At 36.8% G+C, this 27,918-nt stretch overlaps 1 protein-coding gene across 2 annotated transcripts; it reads left to right on the top strand.

The window, feature by feature from the left end:
- The first annotated feature begins 127 nt into the window (after positions 1-127).
- RTCA (RNA 3'-terminal phosphate cyclase) lies at positions 128-24,332 on the top strand. 2 transcript variants are annotated; one of them, XM_004471683.5, is made up of 11 exons: positions 128-403; positions 509-609; positions 1,811-1,954; positions 5,416-5,539; positions 6,486-6,544; positions 7,859-8,000; positions 8,274-8,398; positions 9,426-9,484; positions 13,302-13,396; positions 21,519-21,623; positions 23,959-24,332. In XM_004471683.5, the coding sequence occupies exons 1-11, from the start codon at positions 359-361 to the stop codon at positions 24,058-24,060; spliced, it is 1,101 nt and encodes a 366-aa protein (XP_004471740.1). In that variant the 5' UTR covers positions 128-358; the 3' UTR covers positions 24,061-24,332. The 2 variants fall into 2 exon arrangements, with proteins under 2 accessions (XP_004471740.1, XP_012385786.1); XM_012530332.3 differs by lacking the exon at positions 128-403 and having other exon boundaries at positions 514-609; positions 1,796-1,954.
- Positions 24,333-27,918: the final 3,586 nt, after the last annotated feature.

Genomic DNA, 27,918 nt, shown 5'->3' with positions numbered 1-27,918 from the left:
CTGCAAGGACCACGCTTCCTGCAGGATTCAGGGCACTTCCCCGGGCGCCAAGCGGCCTCCGCGAAGGACTTCCAGGGCCAGCCTTTGCCTGCGCGGCCTCTTTAAGAGCCCAAGCGGCCCGCAGCGCGCAAGCGCACTGGTTTCTGGCGGCCGCAGCCGACTGCGGGTGTCGGGTTGTGTGCTTTTCGGCTGAGTCGTATTCCTGGGGACCGGTAGCTTTCTTCTCTTTACTTCTAGGCTCTCGCGGGCCCAGGCAAGGACCGAGGTTCCAGAGCTGCGGGGCGGAAGCCAGCGTCTCTTCCTCCTCCCGCTGCGGCGGGGGCCTCGTCGCCGCGGGGCGGGCTTCGGGACGCCCCCCATGGCGGGGCCGCGGGTGGAGGTCGACGGCGGGATCCTGGAAGGGGTGAGTGCGGCACCCGCGGCAGGGCGGCTTGCGGCCGCAGCCCTGGGCCGGCAGGAGAGCTTCGGCGCCTCACGTCCTCTTCCTCTCCCACCCCCCCTTTTGCAGGGCGGCCAGATCCTGCGGGTTTCTACGGCCCTGAGCTGTCTTCTGGGTGTCCCCTTGCGGGTGCAGAAGATCCGGGCCGGCCGCAGCACCCCCGGCCTGCGGTGAGTGGGGGCGGCTCGGGCGCCGGGATGGGAAATAGGAGGAGGGGTCGCGTTGCGGGGCCGGGGCGGGCCGGGGATTCGCGGGCCGGCGCCCGGGCCTCCTGCACTAGCTCCGGACCTTCTGTCTGGACTGTTAGTGGTGGCCTGGGTTGTACGTTCTTGAAAGCATCGAGAGGTGAGTTTAGAATAGGCCCAAACATTCTCTACGGGGTTCAGGTTGTCCCGTTTCCTACAAAATTACCCTTTAAAATGTGTGTCTACCTCATCGGGCATTCCACTTTTCCGGAGAGAATTTATCAGTGTGGAAGAGGAAGATAGATTAGAATTGTCCATAAGGCCTGTGGAAAGCTCGTTTTCTAACCGCTTCGTCCTCAGCTGTAGTACATTTTAGCATCATAGAACCGGAAAGGACCTTAAATGTGTGTTATTCCGACTTACGGGTAGCTGTGAATAAGACCAGAATTACTTGTGGAGAGGGAAACAATTTGACCTTCTGGTTACACCTGTCTGGGAGGCTGGGCATATACTAAATAACCTTCAGATATATGCAATATTAGAAGAGGAACTGGGTTGAGGCCAAACTGATTCCTTTTTGTGTATTCCATCTATAAAATCCCTTTTAATAGATCACTTATCTTAGTCTTTTATTCACAAACCATTTTGAAATTATTTTTTTTGGGTGATATCAGGGATTGAACCCAGGACCTCGTACATGGGAGGCAGGTGCTCAACCACTGAGCTACATCCACTCCCCATTTCGAAGTCATTAAAAGACATTTAACTGATATATGTGAATATTAATTCCTTCTGTCACAGCAGTTGGCAGCGATCCCTTTCACACAGTTTCATTAAAACTGTGTTAAGGTACCATAGATTTAATGGTCAAGTGCAAGTGTGACGTCTGGCTCTTAGGTAGTTTTACTAGTTTTCCTTTTTTGCACACTTTTAATTTCCAACAATACATCAATATATTAATGTATAGTTATATCCAAATAAATGGTCTTGAAGGAAACTTAAAATGATGCCCATTAGCAGGTCACCTAGGTGCAAAAAACAAAACCCAAAATGAAGCTTTGAAACTGAAGATGTGACACTTAAGGTTACACATTGCTATTTTCTTGTGATTACTTTTCTTGTCATAAAATGTGGGGAGATAGGCAGTCTGAATGCACACGTTTTGATGCAGTATTATGACCTGAAGGCCTCAACATTTATCTGGACTGGAAATGATTCGGGATTTGTGTGATGGGCAACTCGAGGGGGCAGAAATTGGATCAACAGAAATCACCTTTACACCAGAGAAGATCAGAGGTGGAACCCACACAGCTGATACCAAGACAGCGGGGTATGTGTCATGTACGTTTCATTTAAGTATGGGCTTTGAAGTGAGACCAGGGCTCAAGTCCATGTTCTATCTCTTACTTGAGACTCAGTTTCCACCCCTTTGAAATGGAGATAAAACACCTTTCAGTGATGGAGACAACGTATGTAAAGTTTTAGGGATTTAAGTGCTCTTAATTGTTGCTATAACTATATTTGGAATTTCTCATTTGTGTAGGATGGTGTAGCATATTTCTTTCTTTTTAATATTTAAAACCTGAATATCTGAAAGTAAATTTCATGCTCTGTAGTTATTGTCTTAGCATTTTAGCAAATTTAGTTTGTTACAGCTAATTATGAACCATAGTCCACTAGTTTTAGTCTATTTTTGTCGTCTTAATAGTTCCTTATATAATCCTATTTACAATATTTTTGATATCCTGATTTTTTTTTCCCTTTGGGAAATAGATATTTAACAATTAGATTGGACCTTTTTATCTTTCAGATATCCCCCCTTTTATTGACAAAATATAGAGAGCAATTAATTTTTTTATTACTTTACTGTGGCATTTGACTGATTGCTGTTTTAAACAGCATCCTTTACCAAAATCCTAAGATATTTGATAAAATAAGAAATGGTTCTGTAATGCTGGTACGTTTGTTTCAGAAATAACAGTTTTAAAAGATTAAGATTTTTTTAGTTTAAGAAAATGTTTAGTGATAATTGAGATTTGAACTATGATGTAAATAGACCTTTAGGACTGCTGCTAGGCCTAAGGTGAAGTTTGCCAAGTGAGAACTTTCCTAAGAGAAAAAAGGAATTTTGACATATCTTTTTAGGATAATATAGAATATTATTTAGAGTATTCTCCTGTATAAGAAAGGAGGGTAGGAAGTCACAATTAACCAGCTGTCTAGAAATTAGCTAAAACAGAATCATAGAATTTTACAGCTGCAAAAGAGAAAATAGTAACTGTGTATCCCAATCCTCAATTTTGATTTAGGAAATCTGAGCCCATGGTGTTATGTTTACCCAAGATCATAAAGTCAGGTGCAGAATTAGAATTAGAACAGGTCTGGCTTCTAAATCACTAGAATATATGGGAAATGAGTTTAAATCTGATTATTCACCTCTGTTCAGGAGATTAAAACAAGCAGAATGTTAGCAAGAAAATCCATTATATTCATGTTCTGCATTTTTATCCCTAATTGTGATTACTGTACCATAGGTTTTCTCAAAGTGTCTACCTTTGTTTTTATGATTACTTATATTCTAAAATTAAGGTTTTTTTTTTTTTTTTATTCTTAGAATCTGGCTTTACTGAGGAGAAAATCCTTTAAATGAATCCTTTAAAATCCTTTCAAAAAATCCTTTAAATGTTGGGGAATAACCAATGAAAAGTACAGTGATTATATATAAACTTATGATTTATGGTAAACTGAACATTTCCAAGTCTCTTTCATTTGCTCCCACACTGAACGTCTTGAGAACAGAGATTGTATTTCCTGCATTTTTCTTTTACTATGCCTAAGACATTACTGAGACAAATATTTATTGAATTAATGAATTCATTTTTAGTAATAAGAGACTTTCCAGTTAAGTGTGTGTGTGTGTGTGTGTGTGTGTGTGTGTGTGTGTGTGTGTATCTATATAGTTGACATAGTGAAGTTGCTGGATGTATGTAGAATGTTTAATAAGGTCAAATGGATAGACTTTTTTTTTAAAAAAGATTTATTTATTTATTTCTCTCCCCTCCCCCAACCCCAGTTGCCTGCTCTCTGTGTCTATTTTGCTGCGTGTTCTTTGTCCACTTCTGTTGTTGTCAGCGGCATGGGAATCTGTGTTTTTCTTTTTGCTGCGTCATCTTGTGTCAGCTCTCCGTGTGTGCGGCACCATTCTTAGGCTGCACTTTCTTTGGTGCTGGGCGGCTCTCCTTATGGGGCACACTCCTTGCGAGTGGGGCTCCCCTACGCGGGGGACACCCCTGGGGCACACTCCTTGTGAGTGGGGCTCCCCTACGCAGGGGACACCCCTGCGTGGCAGGGCACTCCTTGCGCGCATCAGCACTGCACGTGGGCCAGCTGCACACGGGTCAAGGAGGCCCGGGGTTTGAACCGCGAACCTCCAATGTGGTAGATGGATGCCCTAACCACTGGGCCAAGTCCACCACCCCAAATGGATAGACTTGATGGTGACACATTATAATGAATATAGCAAACACTTGATTTGTGGATGTGATTGTGGCTGAAATGGGTAATCTAGGGAGATCAGTGTCAGGGGACAGCTGAATGATAATATAGGGAATATATAACAATGATTTTGGCAGTAGATGAGGATTGTGGTTAATAATATAAATACAGGAACGTTGTTCTATTATAAGGTATTGAGAATGGTAATTAGATGAGATAAAAGTGCCTGGACAGAACTTTTAGTTCCATAAGTTATTTAGCTGCTTTTTTTTTTTTTTTAAGATTTACTTTATTTATTTATCTCCCCTTCCCCCCCATTGTCTGCTGTGTCCATTTGCTATGTGTTCTTCTGCGTCCACTTGCATTATCTGGCAAAACTGGGAAACTGTGTCTCTTTTTGTTGTGTCGTCTTGCTGCATCAGCTCTCTGTGTGTGCAGTGCCACTCCTGGGCGAGCTGCACTTTTTTCACACAGGGTGGCTCTCCTAATGGGGCGCACTCCATGGGGCGCACTCCTTGCGCATGGGGCACCCCTACATGGCACAGCAGTCCTTGCATGCGGCAGCACTGTGCATGGGCCAGCTCACCACATGGGTCAGGAGGCCCTGGGGATCAAACCCTGGACCCTCCATATGGTAGGCAGTTGCTCTATCAGTTGAGCCATGTCTGCTTCCCAAAAGATCAATTTTTTTGGTATCATTTTTTCATGTTATTTGTTTATAAGGCCCAGAGAGACAAGTAAAGGAAGCCTTTTTCCATGTGAAATATTAAGCTGTTAGTTCTTATAAAATATTATCTAAAATGGTGTCTTCTATTTTATCATGAAGTCCACGAGGATTGGAACTATGCTTTAGCCACAATAGAGACTCAAATATATATAATCAGTTGAATATTTCTAGACCTTTACTGTTTTGAATGCATTTTCACAAACTGTTATGTAGAAGAACCTTTTTAAAAACATTTCGAAGAAGGCTTGATTTGATTTGATACTTTATTTATTTTTAAAATTTTGTAATTTGAAGAAAAAGGTCAGAAATGTTAGGCTGGGATTCAAACCCAAGTTTTCCTGTTATTTGGAGCCATTTCTTTCTACTGTGCAATACTGTGTTTCTTTGAGATTTAGGAGTTTATCATTCAGATACTGAAGTGTTTTTAAACTTCAAAGTTAAGGTATGGACCTGCCTTCTCAGTTGTGTATACTTTAGCTGGTGGAGATGTGTAGAATTGTTGCTTTCTTGATATGCTACCTGAGAACAGATACAAAAATACAGCTAAACCTGTTCTGCCTTTTCCTTAGGAGTGTGTGCCTCTTGATGCAGGTCTCAATGCCCTGTGCTCTTTTTGCTGCTTCTCCATCAGAACTTCGTTTGAAAGGTGGAACTAATGCTGAAATGGCACCACAGATTGATTACACAGTGATGGTGAGGATTTTTTGTTTTGTTGACAAACTAAAATGATATATGTTCTTCTGAATCTTCTTTCTCTATTTAAATCTATTCTGAGTATTTTTGTGTATATTCCTGTTTTATTTCCTTTTGGTGTCCAGTCTGTTCCTGGAGAGGATAGGGGATTATGTTTAGGTTTTGTATCTCAGAACATTGTTCATAGTGAATTCTTTCAAAATCGCAATTGTAGTAATTACGTAAATTACCAAAAGGTAGTGTAATCTTTTTAAGTCAGTTATGGAATGTAGAATGAGACTAAAGTTTATATCTTTTCACCTACTGTTTCCACTTCAAGGAAACTACCCTGTAAAATATATATATATATATATATTAGAGTAAAAAGTAAATGTGAAATGAATTTATTTGAACAGAGTGTTATATAACAGTGAAAACTTGGGAAATGGCTAGGTAAAGAATGACAGAATGCCATGCAGTTGTTAAAGTATTGTTGTTTAGGAACAACTTCATGAAACTAGGAAAACCCATATGATAAAATAATGTTAAATGGAGAAAATTAGGTTAAAACACTATATATGCAGTAAGAATTCAACTGTATAAAAAAATTGTGACAACAGGATGAAATGCTTTTCACCAACACCTAATTTCTTATGATGTACTTTATTGGCAAGGGTTAGGAAATATTGGCTTCTGAAGTAATAAAAAACAAAACAAAACACTGGGATCAAGTATCTGAGTTCTGATATATTTTTTCCCTTAGACTTGTACAGCCCTGATGAAGTATTATACTTTTTGTTATTTGAAAAAGTGGAACTAGCTTAGATTCTTTTTCTATCACTGTTGATGTACTGCCTGATGCCTAGTTCAGTTCAGAACACTTCACTAAATAAACGTAGATGTTATGATTGTACTTGTCAGGCCAGTGAACATTGGTGATTAAAGTAACAGTGAATTGTTTTTTCAGGTTTTCAAGCCAATCGTTGAAAAATTTGGTATCAAATTTAATTGTGACATTAAAATGAGGTAAGTTGCTTATTTCTTATCCCTTTCGGTCCATGTTCCTTGTTAACATGTTACATATTACTTGTGCTGAAAATAGTGGAATAATTAGGAAGGCCTGAGAGAACTGTCAGTCTGGAACCCACTCTATATATTTTGTTTATTGTAAGAAATAATTTTATTTTGTGGCTTAAAAATAATAAGCAGCAGGGGTGTTGGGACTCAAAAGCAGTTATGTATGTTATTCATTTGCTTCTTGGGAAAAATATTTCTCGGGAATTTCCACACTGAGGTTCCTTTAAATCTAGTGGTATGTGTGCCCCAGTACAGATTGAATGCTTATTTTGTGCAGATAACTAAGTACTGGGGGGTCATGGAAGGGAAGAAGTTTGCCTCTCTTCTAGCCTTCCTCAATGGCATCTCGGTATTATTTTCCTAAGAAACGCATTGTACATTGAGTTTATTTTTCTTTAGGGCTTCCATTCTGTCATGTAATAACAGGCCAGATTTCTTGGCATGACATTTGAGTGCTTTGCAGTCTTGCGCCAGTTTCCCTTTCTAGTTTCATTCTCCCTCTCTTCCTTTCAACATATATATTCTAATTAAAGGATTTCTTGATATTCCTTAAACATACCCTTTGTGTGTTTAAGACTTTCATATCTTTGTTCTTGTTCTTCCTCCTGTGCTCCTCTAAAAATGGGAAATCCTATAATATTTTTTTCAAAATGAAACTTGTAACTTCTTGGCTGACCCTTCTGTGAGTACGTCTCGGTTGAATTCATATTTATGCCTCTATTATAATCTCCCTTATAGCCTGACTTTTATTCTAGCAGATGGTTTGTGGAGCTCACTCCCTACTAGATGTGCACTACTTGAGGGTAGGAGTATCATTCTCATCTCTGTGTTCTTAGTATTTTCTGTTGAATAACTGACACTAAATATTTGAATTAAAGTTTTATTTGGATGTAAATGTTTATTGAGCCCTGAGAATATAGCAGAGAGCAAGTCAAAGTTCCTGCTTTCACAGAGCTTATATTCTAAAACAGTGTAGTCAAGTAGAATATTGTGTAATGAAGAAAATATTCTTTATCTTCACTGTTCAGTAGCCATATGTTACTATTGAGCATTTGAAATGTAGCTTATGTAACCGAGGAAGTGAATTTTTAATTTTAAATAATTTTAACTTAGTCATATGTAGCTTGAGGTTACCATATTGAACACTGCAGTTTTAAAATATTTAGAACTTTCCAAGAATTTATATTCGGACATCAATTAATAATGTTTTTAAATTGGAAATATCGATCATCTCAGTTTATGTATTTGCCATACTTTTCACAGGGGCTACTATCCAAAAGGAGGTGGTGAAGTAATTGTCCGAATGTCACCAGTTAAGCAGTTGAACCCAATAAATTTAATTGACCGTGGTTCTGTGACTAAGATATATGGAAGAGCTTTTGTTGCAGGTGTTCTACCATTTAAAGTAAGTTGAAGTTGTATGTATGTCTTGATGAGCAGTATGTCTTCTAAATTTTGAAATTATTGAAAGAATTTGGCTTTTCATCTTTTCATAAAATTTTTCTTGAACATCAATGCTCTCTCTATATTCTTGAAAATCAATATTTATAAAAGTATATAAGTATATAAGAAAGTGTATAAAAGTTATTATTTTATGTGTCTTTGAAGACTTGAAAATAATTGTCAAAATAATTTTTCATTAATTTATATTACTTTGTTTTCCATCTTGCCAAAATAGGTAGCAAAAGATATGGCAGCAGCAGCAGTAAGATGCATCAGAAAGGAGATTAGGGATCTGTATGTTAACATCCAACCTATTCAGGAACCTAAAGACCAAGCCTTTGGCAATGGAAATGGAATAATGTAAGTCAGTATATCAACTTTTTCCTAGACATTACTTGAGACCTCTGAAATAATTATTTTATTTAAAGGAAGACATATTTTTAAGAGGACATATTTTTAAGGACATTCTTCTCTAAAACAGCAGTGTGATGAATTAAGGTGATTTTTCTGAGGATGCTTTGCCCTTATTACATTGTAAGAGCCTCTTATTTAATATACTGAACTTAAATGTTTAAGCTGATTGAGTTATCAGCTTAACTTAAATGTTTAAGTTAGTATTGAAACTGATCCTAAGGGAAATATCTCCAGTTGCTTTTATGTAACTCAAATATGAAATCAGTTCACAAAATATTAAATATGGCAAGGATCTGTTTAGAAAAGAGAATATAACTGTCATAGTCATCTAATTAGGAATTACTGATCTAAGTTCTTAAAAATTATTATTATTTTTTTTAAGGAAGGTATTGGGGATTGAACCTGGGACCTCGTACATGCAAAGCAGATGCTCAGCCACTGAGCTACATCCACTCTACACACAAAATTCTTAAATTGATGCTTTGAAGTATAAAAGTGTCCTACTGGATATTTAAATTTTAAAGCTTCTTATTGTGTGTCTTAAAGAATTTAATGTAAATGCTTGTTCTACATGTGTTGATGTTTAAAACTAGGACAAAACCAAAAGCTCCTCCATAAAGACCTTTTCATTTAAGGTCTTACTGTAGTACTGTTTGCCTGTAGAACAGTGCTACTTAGTGCTGGTGACATGATAAATTCTGGGCTGTTCCTTTGCTGTGAGTAGACTGTGAGATATCCACTGTGAGAAGACTGGTGTGACTTCTCCGTGTCAGAAGTGCTGAAAGATATTACTGACTTAATTAAGGCTGATGGAGAATGTTAATTGTGCCACTCTGTATGAAGAATTTTACTTTTGCTATGTACTGGCTAGAAATATTTCTACCTGTTTAATAATCACTGTTTTTCTATGTCTTATTTGCTTGTAATTTTGGAATATATTATATGTAGTAATACTTTTTTGTTTTTTTGTTAGCATTATTGCTGAAACATCGACTGGCTGTTTGTTTGCTGGATCATCACTTGGGAAACGAGGTATAGATGAATGAAGGGTATCTGACTTGCCACTGTAAAATTTTTTTCCTATCTGTCATTTTATACTGTGATAGCAAGTTAAAATGGTATAGTTAATTGATTTTTGTTTTAGAGTCATTTAAACTTCCAGACTTCCCCTCAACTTTATACTTTGAAAATTTTACACTATGCAAAGTTGAAAGAATAGTACACTGAACATTCATATTCCCTTCTCCTAGATTCACCAGTAGTGAATATTTAGCTACATGATGTGCATAGTGTATTTCTGAACCATTTCGATTTAATTTGCAGATGTCATCCTTCCCACCGTAGTGTTTCAGCATGTATCGCCAAAGAACAATGCGTGCATAATCAAAATACCATGATAATACACAGTGGATCTGTATTATATATTATATTCAGACATGGCAGCATACATATTCAGACATACACATATGTCTCCCAGATATTATTTAGAGTGCTCTAATGTGGCATTTAAAATAATGTTTTTTAATATAGGATCTACTTGGATAATACAGTGCAATTTTGTTGTCACCTCTGTTTATTTAATACAGAACAGTCCTTTCACCTTTTATTTTCCTTTCATGACATTGATGTTTTGAAGACTCCAAGCCAGTTTTCTCATAGAATTTCTTACAATTTGGGTTTGTCTGATTGTCTCATGTTTAGATATATTCATTTCAAACATTTTTAGTAAGAATATTGCATAGGTGATTTTGTGTGCATTCTGCTGCATCACGTCAGGGGCACATAATGTCAATTTGTTCTTAATTGGTTATGTTTAGTGTGATCACTTGATTAAGGTGGTCTCTCCTCCAGATCTCTCTGCTATAATGGTAATTAATTACCTTTTCTTTTTGTAAGTAATAAGTGGGATACTACTTTGAGACCATGTGAATATCCTGAACTCATATAACTTTCACCCCATGGTTTTGTGTCTATTAATTTCTCCTGCCTCACTTATTACATTGGTGATTTCAAAATATTGAATAGATTATTTCTGTGAAAGGAAAATTAGTTTGTTTTGTATGATTTGGCATGTTAGGGTGGGGATATATGTGTATGCATCTGTTTGTTAATATTTAAAGTAACTTTTACCAGTCAAGGTTTTTTCCTCAAATTTCTGAGTTCCTGTGACAGTTGATTGTCTTACTCCTACTTTGTGGTATCTTTAAAAGATGCTTACTCTAGAATGACTGTATAACTACATTATTACTAATGAATACAAAAAAAATTCAGATAATTTTAGTATACTTCTTTGGTAGATTTGGATACTAGTTGGACAGCAAGTAAAATCAACATTTCCATTTGACCTTACATAAATGAATTCTATCTAAACCTGCATTATTCAAGGTGTAGTTGGCAGACAGGTAGCATATCAGCATCATTTGGAAATTTGTTAGAAATACCAATACTTGGGCCCTACCTCAGACCTAGGAAATTAGAATCTCTGGGAGTGTGGTCCAGGAATCTGTGTTGTTGTTTTTTTTAAAGATTTATTTTTTATTTATTTCTCTCCCCTCCGGCCCCCACCGTTGTCTGCTCTCTGTGTCCATTCACTGTGTATTCTTCTGTGTTGGCTTGCGTTCTAGTTAGCAGCACTGGGAATCTGTGTCTCTTTTTGTTGCGTCATCTCTCTGCATCAGCTCTCCATGTGTGCGGTGCTATTCCTGGGCAGGCTGCGCTTTCTTTCTTGTACAGGGTGGCTCTCCTTGCAGGGCACATTCCTTGTGCATGGGGCTCTCCTACGATATCCTGCGTGACCCGGCACTCCTTGTGCACATCAGCACTGCACGTGGGACAGTTCACCACACAGGTCAGGAAGCCCTGGGTTTGAACCCTGGACCTCCTATGTGGTAAGCTTTCTATCAGTTGAGCCACATCCACTTTCCAGGACTCTGTTTTTATAAGCTCTCCATGTACTTAAGCATACTGAAGTTGGAGAAGTAGAGATCTAAAAATACATTTCATGTATAGCAATTATGTGTTAGATGCAACAAGGAATCAGCCTGAGCCATTGTACACAATATCTACAACAGTCTTGAGAAGGCAAAGATAATGCAAAATATAAAGCAGAGGATAGGAGCCAGCAAGAGTCAGTCAGCCCAAGTGAGTATATTGTTCTTTCCTCTATTTCCTATTTCTTCAGTCTAAAAAGAAATACTGTGCATTCTATAAGTGTATTCAGAGACAATTTCACAGTTGTTTCAAAAATTGTCTTCATGCTCTATGAAGCCTTCTCAAATTATTCTAGGACTTGTGATCTTTTCCTTTTCAAAATTCCTTTATACATACAGTTTTTTTTTTTTACATTTATTTCTCTCCCCTTCATCCCCCCTCCCACCCCGCCACTGCTGTCTGCTTTCTGTGTCCATTCGCTGTGTGTTCTTCTGTGTCCACTTATATTCTTGTCAGCGGCATGGGGACTCTGTCTCTTTTTGTTGCGTCATCTTGCTGTATCAGCTCTCTGTGTGTGCAGCCCCACTCCTGGGCAGCTCTCCTTACAGGGCACACTCCTTGCACATGGGACTCCCCTAAGCCGGGGACACCCCTGCATGGCACAGCACTCCTTGTGCATATCTGCACTGCACGTGGGCCAGCTCATCACATGGGTCAAGAGGCCCTGGGTTTGAACCCTGGACCTCCCATATGGTAGGCGGATGCTCTATCTGTTGAGCCAAATTCACTTCCCTGATACATGTAGTTTATACTACGGAGTTTAATATTTAATTATCCTCTAATTTTCAAATATACCGTTTTTTCCTTTAAATACCTACTTAGCAAAGGCACCAATTCCTATTACTTAGGATAATATGCATGTAGTAGGTGCTCAATCATAAGTATATTAACAGTTCATTAGGCATTGGTCTTGGTGATAGATGCTTTATAAATACTATCTCTAATTTTTATAACAACTTTGCAATATAGGCATTATGGTCTCCATCGCCAACTCTGTTTGGATGAGGAAATGGAAGTGGTTAATTAGCTTACCAAGGAAACCAAGATACTTGCTATATGTGCTAAACCATTTTTTCAAGTCATGTAAATAACTGGCTGATGGATGTTATAAAGATAGTAAATTTATTATAATTTTATTATAATAATTGCCATAAGGAAAAATAGAGTTAAAAACTTGAAATTTCACCTTTTCCAAGGAATTTTAACAAGGCGATATATGATCAAGTGAATTTCCAATTATAAAATAGAAACAAAACTAACCACATTGTCATTTGTTGAAAGACATTTTCATTTATAGCAAAGAGATTCTTTAGTTTGAATAGCTTAAAAGAATCATTTGATATTCCACTACTTCTGACAGACTTCTTCTATGCTCAAGTGTTGAACTAAAGATTTGGAACATGTTTGGAGAAGCAGGGAGAGTAGTGCTTGGAGAGAAATGTTCTGAAATATTTAAAATAATTTTGTAAAAACTCAAATCTTAAAAGGAAAAAAATTCAAAGTATTTGATCTGATAATTATCTGATGACGTTTAATCTGACATTCTGGACTTTTTTTTTAATCCTTTAATTCTGATGAAATTTCCTGGAAACTAATTATAACATGTAAATCACAATTTTGAAATGAGACAGGATTGTAGAATCATAACTTAGTTGTAAACTGGCTTCATAATTCTTACTTTTATAAACAGGGCAAGGCAGCCTGCTTTTTCCTTCTCTAGTGTATTTAAAGATAAGGGTGTGTTGGGTGAGTTAGGGCCCTAAAAGAAAGTTATATCAGTGCTAACTGGCATGTATTAATTATACCTTTTGCCTCTTAGTAATTAACTTAGATTTAAAAATTTCTCTGCCTGTCCTAGGAGTAAATGCTGACAAAGTTGGAATTGAAGCTGCTGAAATGCTGTTAGCTAATCTTAGACATGGTGGTGCTATGGATGAGTATCTGCAAGATCAGGTAATTATACTTTTAAGATAAAAACCTGGAGAGTATGTATATCTCAGTGGTTTGAGTACTTGCTTCCCATACATGAGGTTTCTGTTCAATCCCCTAAAAAAAAACAAAAATCAAATTAAAAAAAAACCTTCTAGCCTATTAGATTTCAGTATTTGGTAATTAGATAAAATATAAATTTTTTTTATGGTAATATTATATATACAGTATGAAATTGCCCATTTTAACCACCTGAAATGTACAGTCAATGGTATTACTAACATTCACAATATTGTCCTGCCATCTGCCAGCCATTACCAAAACCTGACCATCTCCCCAAATTTGTACCATTATGCTATATGCTATAACTCCTAGCCCCTCACCCTACCTTTCTTTTCTTTCTTTCTTTTTTTTAAAGTTTCACACATTACATAAATGTTACATAAAAAATATAGGGGATTCCCCATATACTCCACTCCCTACCCCTCCTACATTAACAATATCTTTAATTAGTGTGGTACATTTGTTAAAATTAATGAACACATTCTGGAGCATTGCCACTAAGTGTGGATTATAGTTTACATTGCAGTTTACACTGTCTTCCACACAATTTTGTAAGTTATGACAAGATATATAATGGCCTGTATCTGTCATTGCAGTGTCACTCAGGACAATTCCAAAGTCCCAAAAATGCCCCCTTATTACACCTGTTTTTCCCTCTCCCTTCTCTGAGAACCTCTGGTGGCCACTGCATCTACATCAATGATAAAATTTCTTCCATTGCTAGAACCACAATAAGTCTATAGTAGAATAACAATGAGTCTACTCTAGTCCATCATTCATACTTCAATCTCGAGGATTCTGGGATGGTGATGCCCACTCCACCTCTACTTGAGAGGGAGCTTAGATCCCATGGGACAGATGGATAGGACCATCTTGCTTGCAGTTGCTGACTGTGTTCCCTGGGAGGGTTGTTGTCCATCATCATCTCCTTGTTAGTTGTCCTGACCCCGCCCTTCTTATGCCCCCCACCCCATAACTTGTAATCTTCTTTCTGCTTCTGAATTTGTTTATTTTAAGTGAAATTGTGCAATATCTGTCTTTCTGTATCTGGCTTATTTCCCTTAATGTGATGTCGTCAAGGACTACCTACATTGTAGTATTTATTAGTCAGCCTAATGGGTGCTGCTGCAAAGTACCAGCAATCTGTTCACTTCTAAAAAGGGTATTTACTTGGGGTAAAAGCTTACAGTTACAAGGCCCTAAAGAGTCCAACTCAAGGTACCATAAGAGGTATTTTCTTACCAAAGTCTGTTGCCACTTGTTGAAGCAAGAAAATGGTTGCCAATCTCTAGGAGGACTCAGCCTTCCTCTTCCTCTTAAGACTCAGTGTGCCCAGCTTCTTCCTGACCTCAGCTGTAGGCTGGGGGACTTGTTTCTTTCTGGTCCTTCTCAGCTGTTCAGAACTCTGGTCTCTTTTGCCACAAACTATCAGGTGAATGGCTTAGCACTTCCTCAGGCCCCAGGATGAAAACTGACAAAGTTTTCTCTCTCTTCTTCCATGTATCTTCTGTGTGTCTTGAGTATGTGTCCATATATATAGCCCACCAAGGGGGGAGGGACTCAACTCTGAGTCTCACCCTACTGATGTGGTTGAATCAAAGCTCTAATCTTGATTTAATCTAGTAAATGTCAAACCTTTGAATTTAATACAAAGGGTATCATGCCCAGAGGAACAGACCAGTTTACAAACATGATCAATATCTTTTTTTGGAATTCATAAATAATATCAAACCACTCTATAGTATGTATCAGGACTTCTTTTTATGACTGAATAATATTTCATTATATGGATATACCCCACTTTGTTTATTTCTACATCTGTTGATGGACACTTGGGGTTGCTTCCACGTTTTGGCCACTGTGAATAATGCTGCTGGGAATATTGCTGTACAAATATCTGTTCAAGTCCTGCTTTCAGTACTCTTACATATATAATTGGAGGTGGGATTGCTGGGTCATAATGTAATTCTGTACTTTCTGAGGAAGTGTCACTGTTTTCCACAGAGATGGCACTATTTTACATTCCCACCAACAATGTACAGGGGTTCCACATCTCTGCATTCTCACCAATACTTGTTATTTTTTCATTTTTTAAAAATAGTAGCCATCCTTGTGGGTGTAAAGTGGTATCTCATTGTCGTTTGCATTTCTCTGATGGCTACTGATACGGAACTTAATGGCTCTTTGAATATCTTTCTTGGAGAAATACCTATTCAAGCCCTTTGCTCATTTTTTTTTTAATTGGAGAAGTTGTAGCTTTACAGAAAAATCATGCCGAAAATGGAGTTCTTATGTAACCCCCCTACACAGTTTTCACTATATTAACACTATACATTAGTGTTACACTTACAGGTTACAATCGATGAAACAATAATGTAATTATACTATTAACTATAGTCCGAAGTTTATATTACAGTTCACTGTTTGGGGACTTTTCCATCTATATTCATAAGGCATATTAGTCTATAAGGCATATTAGTCTATAATTTTCTTTTTTTGTGGTATCCTCATTTGGTTTTGGTATTAGCATGTGATGTTGGCATCATAGAATGAGGTAGAAAGTATTCCTTCTTTTTTAATTTTTTAGTAGTGTTTGAGCAGGATTGGTGCTAATTCTTCTTGGAATGTTTGTTAAACTTCACCAGTGAAGGCATCTGGTCGTGGGCTTTTCTGTGTTGGGAGGTTTTCTTATTACTAGCTCAATCTCTTGTTGTTAGTTTGTTGAGACTTATTTCTTCTTGAGTCACTCTAAGTAGTTTGCATGTTTCTAGGAATTTGTCCATTTCATCTAGATTATCTAATTTGTTGGCATACCAGTGTTCACTGTATCTTTTTATAGTCCTTTTTATTCCGTTGATGTTGGTATAAGGTCTCTTACCATTTCTGATTTTAGTTATTCATATCCACTCTCTTGTTTTCTTTGCCATTCTGTCTAAAGGTTTGTCAATTTTATTAATCTTTTCAAAGCACCAACTTCTGGTTTTGTTGATTTTGTTTTTTTTAATAATTATTCTTTATCTCATTTATCTCCTTTCTAATCTTCATTATTTTTTTCCTTCTGCTTCCTTTGGGTTGCATTTGTTCTTCTTTTTCTAGGTGTGAGGTCTCTGATTTGATATCTTTCTTGTTTTTTAATGTTAGAGGTGTAAACTTTCCTCTCAGCATTCACTGCCTTTGCTGCATCCCATAAATTTTTGGTATGCCATGTTTTCATTTTCATTTGTCTCAAGATATTTGCTAATTTCTCTTATTATTTCTTCTTTGACCCCTTGGTTTTTGAAAAATATGTATGTTGTTTACTTTCCACATATTTGTGGATTTTCTAGATCTTCTGCTGTTCCTAGCTTCATTCCATTGTGGTCAGTCAGAGAAGATACATTGTATGATTTCATTATCTCTGGATTTATTGCAACTTGTCTTATGATCTAACCTATAGTCTATCCTGGAGAATGATTGATGTGTACTAGGAAAAAGGATGTATTCTGCTATTGGGTGAGGTGTTCTATATATGCCTTTCAGATCTAATTGGTTTTGAGGATTGTTTAGGTCTTTAATATTGTAATCTTTTGCTGTGTACAATACATATTAATATTTTAAAGTGTTAACTTTGGGATTTAGTCCCTGAGCTGTCTGTTCTTTAAGTTTGTATCCAGGGTTAAATCAGAGTTTACCTTGAATGCCAGGAGCTAATAGAAAGAAGCAAACCAATACAAGAACCACCTTTTACTATCTTTGCAGCCTTTGCATTGCTGTTGCTCTTCTTCAGAATTTAGCCCTCCTATTAATATTAAGTTCAGCCTGAGGTGAATGTGAAGTGCAGAGTCCTCTACATCTTATCCAGGACTTGTGTTTGTTCTTGGCTTTCGGAGTTCCTGTTTAGAAGAATTTGAACACACCTTTTACTCCCTATGGTATAGACTTTCTCCTGCTCCAGGTGCTGTTGTATGATTTATAAAGCAGGTAATCCTTTGTCCCAGACTGCTTTGCCTTAATTGTTTCTCTTTTTTTTTTAATCTGTAAGTGATTTTTTTTTTAAAGATTTATTTTTTATTTATTTCTCTCCCCTTCCCCCCCCCCCCAATTGTCTGATTTCTGTGTGTTCTTCTGTGACCGCTTCTATCCTTATCAGTGGCATGGGAATCTGTGTTTCTTTTTGTTGTGTCATCTTGCTGTGTCAGCTCTCCTTGGGTGCAGCACCATTCCTAGGCAGGCTGCACTTTTCTTTCGCGCTGGGCGGCTCTCCTTACGGGGCGCACTCCTTGCGCGTGGGGCTCCCCTACACAGGGACACCCCTACGTGGCAGGGCACTCCTTGTGCGCATCAGCACTGTATGTGGGCCAGCTCCACACAGGTCAAGGAGGCCCAGGGGTTTGAACCGTGGACCTCCCATGTGGTAGGCGGACGCCCTGTCCATTGGGCCAAGTCTGCTTCCCCTTAATTGTTTCTTTTTTTTTTTTTAAAGATTTATTTTATTTCTTCTCCCCCCCCCCCCAGTTGTCTGCTCTCTCTGTTTGCTGTGTTCTTCTGTGACCGCTTCTGTCCTTATCAGCGGCACTGGGAATCTGTGTTTCTTTTTGTTGCATCATCTTGTTGTGTCAGCTCTCTGTGTGTGTGGTGTCATTCTTGGGCAGGCTGCACTTTGTTTCTTAAACTGCTTTTCCTGTCTATAAGTCGCTTTTGTATGCAGGACATGTTCTGGGAGAATGATCTGAAGAATATCCTAATTCAGGCTTTCTGGCTGTCACCTGATAGATTTGTATCTTGGCATCAACATACAGGCACCCAAGTATGTATATAGGTGTTACTCTGCTCCTTCTGAAATAGGACCAAGGACCCACAGTGGGAGCGCACACTTGTCTCCACACCATGCCAACTAGAACATGGGGAATGGCCAGCAAGGATACCATGAGCTTCTTCTACTTTTTCCTTTTTTTTTTTTAAGGAAGTACCAAAAATTGAACCTAGGACCTTATGCTAGGAGGCAGGTGCTCAACCACTGAGCTACATCTGCTCCCACTTCTACCTTTTTTTTTTTAAAGCTGCCTTTCTTGATTTGACGTTCACACAGTAATTTAAATCAGAATTTCGAGGAAGATGATTTGCCAGTTTTTGCTAGTTGTTCAAAAGTTCTGTGCAGAATGGAACCTTGGAGTGTCTTATGCCATCATCTAATTTGATTGGAAGTCCATTTGCCAATTTTTTCATTCACTTGTTTGTGTTTTTGTTGTTGAGTTGTTGAGTATAAATTTTAATCATTGACTTTCAGGTACTAATTAGCAAATCCTAGGTCAATCATTGTTTTTAAGTATCTTTCTGGAATACTTCCTCAAATTTAAGTCTCATCATACTTGACCTTTCTACAGCACTTAGTGTAGTTGATCACTCATTTCGTCTTGAAATGTTTTCTTTGCTTGGTTTCTGAAACACTGTTCTCTTCCTGTCTCACTGGCCATGCTTTCTCAGTCTCCTCGGTGGTTTTTTTTTTTTTTTTGAGTGTTATATATAACCACTTTATATATAACATTAAGATTTAATTCACATACCATACAATTCACCCATTTAATGGTTTTTGGTATATCTTCAGAGTTGTGGATCAATCACCACAATCAATTTTAGAACATTTTCAACATCCCTCCCAAAAAACCCATACCATTCACAGATAGTTTTCCCTGTGGTAGACAGAATAATTCCCCCTCAAAGATGACAGCATCCTAAAACCAGGAATTTGTTAATAGGTTATATGACAAATAAGATAGAATTAAGGTAAAAAGTAAACTTCTTTATGTCTATTCTGGACATTTCATATAAAAGAAGTCATAAAATATGTGGTCCCAAAGGACAACACTGAGTTGTTGATGCTTGTCAGGCATCTATGTGGATGTGTTCTATTCATCCTTCAGATCTCAACCTAAAGATCACTTGCTCATGGAAGTCTCACTACTCTACAGACCAGTCTAGACCTTATAACATTCCCCTAGCATTGTTTTCCCTTTTTCTTATATCCCATGTTGAGATTGTATATTTATTTATGCTTCCTTAGGCGATTATTTATTGTTCCCCATATCTCATACAAGCTAATGTACTAGGCATAGGAATACAGTGGAAACTATAACGTGACAGTTATGATAAGTTCAAGGCTAAGAAAATTCCCAAGTCAGGGACAGCTAGGAGTTAACTACCAGGCTGCTGAAAAATAACCTATCTGGAGTTCCGGCAGAAAATACAAATTTTATAGTCAATGGCAAATAGATAATGGAAAAACATGATAATCAATGAGATGTCCCAAGGAGAGCATATGGAGAAGGAAGAACAATGATCCAAGGATAAACAAGTTTTAAAAGATACCAAAGTGGGCTGGACAGAGAACCCCAATTAAAGAAATGACAAATATCCACTGAGACTACTTACAAGGATTTCAGTAATTATATTGGTAATGTTATTAAGTCTTCAGAATCACGAGAACCTTTATTTATTCAAGATACGAGGGGAGCTTGATTGTGGAGGAGAAAGGGATGCTGTACTTTTAATCTGCACAAACTCAGTCTAAAGCACAGACTACCCAATGAGAAGACTTTTTTCCAGTTATCTCTGGTGAATGACCACCCACTCCAAACAGAGAAACAGTGAGATTTAAGTTATTTTTTAAGAGTTTTAGACAAATTGTATACTGTACTGCCCTTCAATCCTGGCCATAGTGAGCATTAGAAGATGCCTCTAATAAGGCCTAAACTGGATTCCTGTCCTCCATAATAGTTCATTGGTTTTATGCAAGTCTTTTTTCTTCAGACAACTTAGTAATTGTTTCTAGATTATTGTAACAGGTAAGTTATTGACCCCTGTGGAGAGTTGGAAGTTAAAGAGCATTTGCCTTTCTCCCGTGTAGTCACATTTTTATGAATCAGAGTATAAAGTTGCTTTATTCTCTTGATATTTCTTTAATCCATTCCTATGGGTGTAAACCCATTTTAAGTAGGACCTTTTGATGAGGTTACTTTAGTTAGGGGTGGCCCACCTCGGTCAGGATCAGTTTTAATCCTAATATTGGGGCCCTTTATAAGAGAATAAAATCAGACAGAGGAAACTATAGGAACCAAGAAGCTGAAATGGAACCTGAAAGAAAAGGAAGAGATCACAAGATGCTGCCATGTGCCTCGCCATGTGACAGGAACCAAAAATCACCAGCTGCCAGCCCTAGAAAGCCACAGTCTTTGGGGGGAAAGCATCTCCTTGATGATGCCTTTATTTGGACGTTTTCCTGGCCTCAAAACCATGAGCAAATAAATCCCATTGTTTAACCAGACCCATTTCATGGTTTTTACTTAAACAGCATAGGAAACTAAAATAATATGACTTAATTGTGTATGATAACAAATCCTAAATTTATACTACCAGCCCAAACCTTTCCCCTGAACCATATATTCATATATCCACATGCCAACTGAACATCTCTACTTGAGTGTCAGACATTGCAAATGTAACACATCCAGTAACATTGAATGATATTGAAATGATATTGAATATTTTCAAATAAGACCTGTCTTATTTAAGGTCCACTGTTGATAGGTTTTCCTTTCTACCATACTTTTCTCTCCTTAATCTCATATAATCTGAGTCTACAGTTAGAAATGAATACCTCAAGATTTTTTGACTAGTCTCTTATGACAGTTTTGCTTATTTCTAGTCTCTTCCTGCCCTGGTCTATTCTGTTCTCCCAATAATTTTGTATTTCTCTACTCATTTAACTGTTAAAATGCTATACTTTTAGAGAGAGAAGGAAACATCCTATCATATACCACTTATAGAGATAGCTGGTCTGATTAAATCTGTTAACTTTCAACTCCATTTTTTATTCTTAAACATTTTTTTAAAACGTAGATTTAAAACTGCTACTAAGCATTTCTTTACCACACCACAGCCTGGGTTTTCTGACATCTCAGAGTTTCTAGAAACTTAAAGGAATAGAACTTATTTTTTTTAGATATTTTGCTTTCTAGTAATATTTTCATTATGACCAGCAATAGTTATAAACTCTAATATTACTAAATGTGTGAGATTTTTTCTTTGTGGTTCCTATTTTATACAGCTGATCATTTTCATGGCATTAGCCAATGGTGTTTCCAGAATAAAAACAGGACCAGTTACGCTACATACACAAACAGCTATACATTTTGCTGAACAGCTAGCAAAGGTAAGTATTCTATCATAAAGAATAGTTGATTTTTATGGTAGCCAACTTTAGGTCAAAATTTAAGTATAGAAAACGTAACAGTAATAATTGCTGTCAGTTCTTATGTGGCAGGCATTTTGGCTAATGCAGTTTACCTGGATTATTTTATTAAAAGCTCAGCATAACCATTGTAGGTGACTGTTGATGAGTCCACAGAAGCAGGGTGATTAAGTAAATTGCTCAAGGCTTCATAATCTCTTAGTATCAGAGACTGGGTTTGAGCAAATCCAGGAAGGCATATGTAAAAGACCATGCTCTAATCACTGCGCAGTACTGCCTTACAGAATAAGTAAAAGATTTTTTGATAGGAATTATGAAGTCAAATCACAAGGAATTCTTTTTGTTTATAAACTTAAATACTTACATGAAGTTTAAAGTGCTTTAATTTCTTCCAATTATCTTGATGTAGAGTACAAAGAATATTTGAAATTCTAACATTCTCTAGTCCTCTCTTAGAGAAGTAGATTTACAATTTTCATAACTTAGTCGATTTACAATTTTTAGTGCAAGAGGATTTAACATTGAGCTCATACTGATACCTTTTCTATGAGATTCTTAATTTAAAATGGTTGGTATATAGATTTTCATCATGAAACGAATATAAATTTCTTTATTAAAAATAGGAAAAATTGAGGAAAAATATCTACCCAGAAGTCCCCCTTGCCAGTAAAACCATTGCTAATATTTGCATATGTTTCTTTCCTCTTGAAATTTTCTTTTTCCATTCTTTACAGTTAATGCATACAGCTTCATTTCTTGCCTTTTTCAGTAACAGGAATCATATTTCCATTTTACTATTGTCTTTTTAATATAATTTTGTAAGCTAATTTTGCAATGTAATAGAACATTTATAGTGTAACATTTTTCAAGGGAAGGTGCTTCAAATATTTTTTAAATTACAGAAATAATGGGTACTAGTAAAAGAAAAAAAAATTAAACATGCAGAATGTACGAAGAAAAAAGCAACTATTGCATTTCTCCTAACAGTTGGTTTAATAACATATACTATCTTTTTTTTTGTTATTAGAAAACATAGATGAGTTTGTTTAAATTGTAGGAAAAGGCTATTTGAAGCAAATTACATTTGATTAGCAAGAGATAGTTAACTCCACTTTCCTTTTTTATTATTCTACTTATCATGGTTTTTGTAACTATTACTCATTTGTTTTCCTTGTAGCTTGTGCTGTCCTATATAGGAGAGACCAAGTTTTATTCATAGTCTTTATGCTGTACCTTGCATTTAATATTCATGTTATTTGAAGTGTATATAGTGCAAAGCACTGTGAGTTGGAAATTAGCAGCTGTACTTTCTTGTTCAGGTTTGTTGTATAACTAGGTTATTTGGGATAAGGTGCTTCATCTTTCTGTGCCTCACTGCAGATAATTCCTGTGGAAAATCAGATATTTGATCTAGGTAGTCCCTTAAGGCTCATTTCAATTAGAAACTTTTGTAGTTTTAGGTTGGTTTATATATAGCTTATAAATTTGTTTCATGTTTAAATAATGCTTGAAATTTGAGAAATAAATATAAACTATATAAATAATTTGGCTATCTAGCTCAGAATTCATTGTTTTCTTCATTCAAGAAGAATTTCAAATGTCCACTGTGTGTCAGTACACTGCCACATAATACTGAAACTGAATACTTGAAGTCTTTTTGCCATAGCTCATTCAATCTACTCAGGTTGTTTTGATTTAATTCAGTCTTGTTAAAATGAATACATTTGCTTTTTAAAAATCATGTTTCCAAAATACAGTTATAGGGATAAAATATTTCAAAGCCAAACTTCAATGAGTTAACAAGTGAAAAATATAATTTTAAGTCTCCTAAGGAAGAAAGAAGATATTAATCAATGCCCCCTCCCCTTTCCTTCTTGGAACTAGATCTTTTTTAATAGTTTATTTGGGAATTAAATTGGCAAGAAACATTTCAGAGAAATTAAAAGGTAATTTGTACTTGATTAGGTAAAAGAAGTATAAATATTTCAGTTCCATTTTTAAGAAAATTTTTAGAGGCTAGAGAGTGGCGGTACATTACAATGAACAGTTGAGTTTTTAAAATTAACATGTGTTCAGGCCATACTCCTGAGGGTTCTGACTCTTTGGGTATGGAGTGGTGTCCAGATATTTTATCTGTACACCACTGAATTTCTCTCAATCATTTGATCTTTGTGTATATGTAGCTTGTTCAGTAAATTGGGTTTATTATCTGCCTTCTTCCTTAAGCAGGAATTATGGTCTCTTCCCTCTAACTCTCTTCATGTTACTTATCTATTAAATACTCTTCTGGTTGCAGGCTAAATTTACTGTGAAAAAATCAGAAGATGAAGAAGATTCCTCTAAAGACACATATATTATAGAATGCCAAGGAATTGGGATGACAAATCCAAATGTGTAGGGCGTTTACCTTTTAAATAATACCTCACTAATGTATTGCACTAATTCATTTCATTAATACTAAATACAATAAATAAGAAGTAATGTATTAAAGGACCTGACTTAAATTTGGTGATGAAGTACAGAGTCATCTAGGTTTGCTGAGAGTGCTTCATCAAATTAACCTCTCTGAATATCTCCTGAAAGGGACAATGATATGTAAGTGTTGGTAGATATGTACGATAGCTGATTTCAATAGTAAAGTATTGAAATAAAATATTCTTTTCACCCGAAGTAAGTGTACTTTCCTTTTTTATGTCGTAAAAGATAAGGTTGTAGCTGTGATGTATAATTTGTTTATTGTGCTAATCACTTGATGAAATCTCATCTAAAATAGGAGACAATTTTATGCAGAAGTACTTGCTATGCCAACAATATTTTTAAATTTTATTTGTTTTATTTTAATTTAATCTAATTTAATTTTACCAGATGTCCCAGGGATCGAACCTGGGTCCTCCATATGGTAAATGGGAGTTCAATTGCTTGAGCCACAGATGCTTCCCAACAGTAATATTTAAAAGCATTGTCTCATGCTTATTATGTATATGTTTTACCTACTGGGCACTTGCTAAACACTTCTGAATTTGAATTTATTGAGTAGGTTTTAAAACCAAACAATTAAAATGAGTTGCCAAATTTAAAATCTTAATAGATTTTACCACATTCAGTACCCAGATACGTTTTTGTTTGGATTATGGTATTAAAAACTGAGTTCCTTTAGAATGAAATGTGCATTTTATTACTCTCTGCCATCTTAAACTCAGCTTGCTTCTGCCCTTAGATTGCTTCGTGACCCCTGTATACAGTTGAGGTTGTGACTCAAATGAAAACTGGTTTTTGATGTATCAGCTGAATATACATACTATAATATAGTGAGGCATTCGTTAAAATGAGTCTGTCTTGGACTTTATCTGATAAGGATTAAAACATAGTCCAGCTGTAGATCCAAGAGATAAAATTATAATAAATTCACAGAGTTTTGAATTAGTCTGTATAGACTGGTGTAATGAAAAAAATTACTCCATGTCCGTAATCATAATTCTTGTCTTTAAGTGATTTCTGTGGCCTAGGACAGTTGGGTTCAATGTGCTTTAAAGATGATGATAGTAGTATTGCTTGATATTTATATTTCAATTGAAAGGGTAATTTCTATAAGTAAGTTGTTTCCATTTCTATAACAACTGAGATGTAAGATATCTTTTTTTAAGCATAAAACTCTGATGTAGTTGTTGGAGGGATTGTAATAAATTTGGGGCTCCTTGGACTATTGTGATCATTGTTTCTTCTCTTGGGCATGCAGCAGAGTTAAAGAGGTAGGGTGGAGTTCATAGATTAGGAGTCTTGTACTGAAAGACCAAATTTAACAGTGTACATAGTGATTGATTATTACCTGTGACTTGTGTTTGTCATTATATGTCCTAGAAGTGATATAAATTCCTTTTGCTTTTGCCAAAACAAAATCTATTTCAGTGACCACCTAAAATAGGTAATTCTATTGATAGGACATTGTATGTACTACTGTTCTTAAGAATATTATTTAAATCAATGTCCTTCAAACAGGAATATATATACTCCTAAATTTTCATAGAGCCTTTCCAAGAGTTTCAGTTTTGCAGACATCAGTAGTTTTAAGATAATTGGTTTCTAAATTTCTCAAATATATATTTCTTCATAAAATTGTGCTGCCTGCAAACATACCTGCATTTTTAAGGTAGGACTTTGCAGTTCTTTTTTTCACTTTCTATTTCACAGTTACACTACTTTGCTTTACAAAACAAATGTATATTTTTTTATCCATCCTAATCTTACTATGGTACATTCCCCCAGAATGTAAGAGAATCTCCAAGGCACCAAATAAAGGAACAATTTGAAATTGTGTAAAGCTGCCACTGTTGGCCAAATACATAAAAAGCATATATACTACCCTGTAAGAGTTTAGGACAGTTAGAATTGGGGAGGGAGGGGGAGGAGAAGGGGACCACTGAGGCAACCATTTCTACCACATAAATAGATCCATCTACCACATCACTCATGAGGCTTATTTTGAGTTTTCTTTTCTACAATATGTTTGTTCTCCGAAGCCAGTCATGGCCCAAACACTGATTTAATATTTCACCCAGTTTTATTTATGATCTAGTGCAATTGAATCATTCAACGCCCAGTCAGGAAAACAGAAACCACTGTCTGGACGTCAACAGAACCCAGAAGAGAAAGGGGAAGATGCTGCCATATGACGGAAAAGTCAAGGAACCCTAAAGATTGCTGGCCAGCCAGAAGATACCAACTCAGTGGAAGCAAGCCTTCTAGCCTCTGACACCATGATATCCCTTCCTGAAACTACATGAAGATGAGGATTCAGAAGAAATCTGGCTTTAGCCTGATTAATTCTGGACAGTGAATTGACTAAAGTCAACATGTTCTATTTCAGATCATGTACAACATCATATGATCTTGAAGTCAACTCATCATTGGGGGTCAGGAGGGCCATTTGGTTTGGGCTACACAGTGATGAAAGGCCTCAATGTGAAGCTTTCAATATTAGATTAAATTATGTTGTTACCGGAAAAGTACTACAGAAGTAAAAGAAAATATAAGACCTTGCTACATAAAGTATGCTCCATGGAAAATTAGCATCATTTTAGTGGACCTTTTCAGTTATATAGAATCTCAGCAGCCACCCTAGATCTGCAGAATCAAAATATACATTTAAGTAACTTCATTCAGTTAATAATAATGAAAGTTTAACATGTGCCAGGCCCTTATACTTTCACAGATTATATTTGGAATAATGATCCTCCTTTTTGAAAGATGGAAATATTGGATACCTGACATGGATAAAGAAGCTTCCAACTGTATTAATTTGCCAAAGGCTGCCAATGCAAAAATACCAGAAATGGATTGGCACTTATAAAGGGAATTTATTAGGGGGTAGAAGACTGCAAAAATGTCCAAATCAAGGCATCATCGGAGCTCCCTTCTCATCAAAGTTCTGTTACTAGCAGATCCTAAGAGTCCTGCCACATGGTGAGGCAAGATAGCGGGTTGGCCTGTCCCTCTCTATTTTCTCCTCAAGGTCAGCTATGGGCAATGAGGCATCTCTCCCTGGGCCTCATCTCCTTGAGCCTCTTGCGGCTTCTCTGTCTTTCTGCAGCCGTAGGCAAACCTGGAGCCCTTTCTCTCAATGGAGGGTCAAAATGGCAGAGCTCCTTTTCTCTTTCTTTCTGTTCTCGTTTCGTATAAGACCCAGCAAGACGGTAGAGACCCAACCTGTGTCTTGCCTCACTGACATATCCCAATCAAAAGCCCTAAAGAAATCTAATTGAAAGTGATCCAATCAAAGGGTCTCTTAATTGAATCTAATACAATCAAAGACCATCCCCCCCACACACACTTATAGGAATAGATTAGTTCAAGAATATAATCTTTTCTGGGTTTCACGAAATTCAAACTGACACTAGTGTGCACAAAGAAGTCTGAGAAGCATGCCATAGATAATCTAGCCATAGATTGTTGAAAGTTGATTGTATATACTCCATTAAAAAAGCCTTGACTAATTAAAAAAAACAACAACTAGAAGCTAGAGACATAGTTGTATGTTGCAGGAGACTTCCTGACAGAAACTGGAAGCAGAAGAGTCCTTTCTCCCTTCTCCTTTCCAGGTTCCACTGAGGGCTTCCCTTTTTCAGGACTTAACCAAAGGCCAGATGGCAAGGGAGTCTGGTAATTATAGTTTGCACACCCAAACATGATGGGACAGAGAGATGATAAATAGCCAAAAGAATCTATCACTTTGGTCATTTAGTTTCCAAATACATATTTC

Source organism: Dasypus novemcinctus, chromosome 9 (assembly GCF_030445035.2).
Source record: "Dasypus novemcinctus isolate mDasNov1 chromosome 9, mDasNov1.1.hap2, whole genome shotgun sequence".
In the NCBI taxonomy this organism is placed as follows: domain Eukaryota; kingdom Metazoa; phylum Chordata; class Mammalia; order Cingulata; family Dasypodidae; genus Dasypus; species Dasypus novemcinctus.
This window is presented reverse-complemented; position numbering and strand designations above follow the sequence as displayed.

Excerpts from the sequence above, each read along its gene's own strand:
- RTCA (XM_004471683.5), top strand. The coding sequence starts at position 359 with ATGGCGGGGCCGCGGGTGGAGGTCGACGGCGGGATCCTGGAAGGG. Across the intron at positions 6,545-7,858 it reads AATTGTGACATTAAAATGAG|GGGCTACTATCCAAAAGGAG; the intron begins GTAAGTTGCTTA and ends TACTTTTCACAG. Across the intron at positions 13,397-21,518 it reads ATGAGTATCTGCAAGATCAG|CTGATCATTTTCATGGCATT; the intron begins GTAATTATACTT and ends TATTTTATACAG.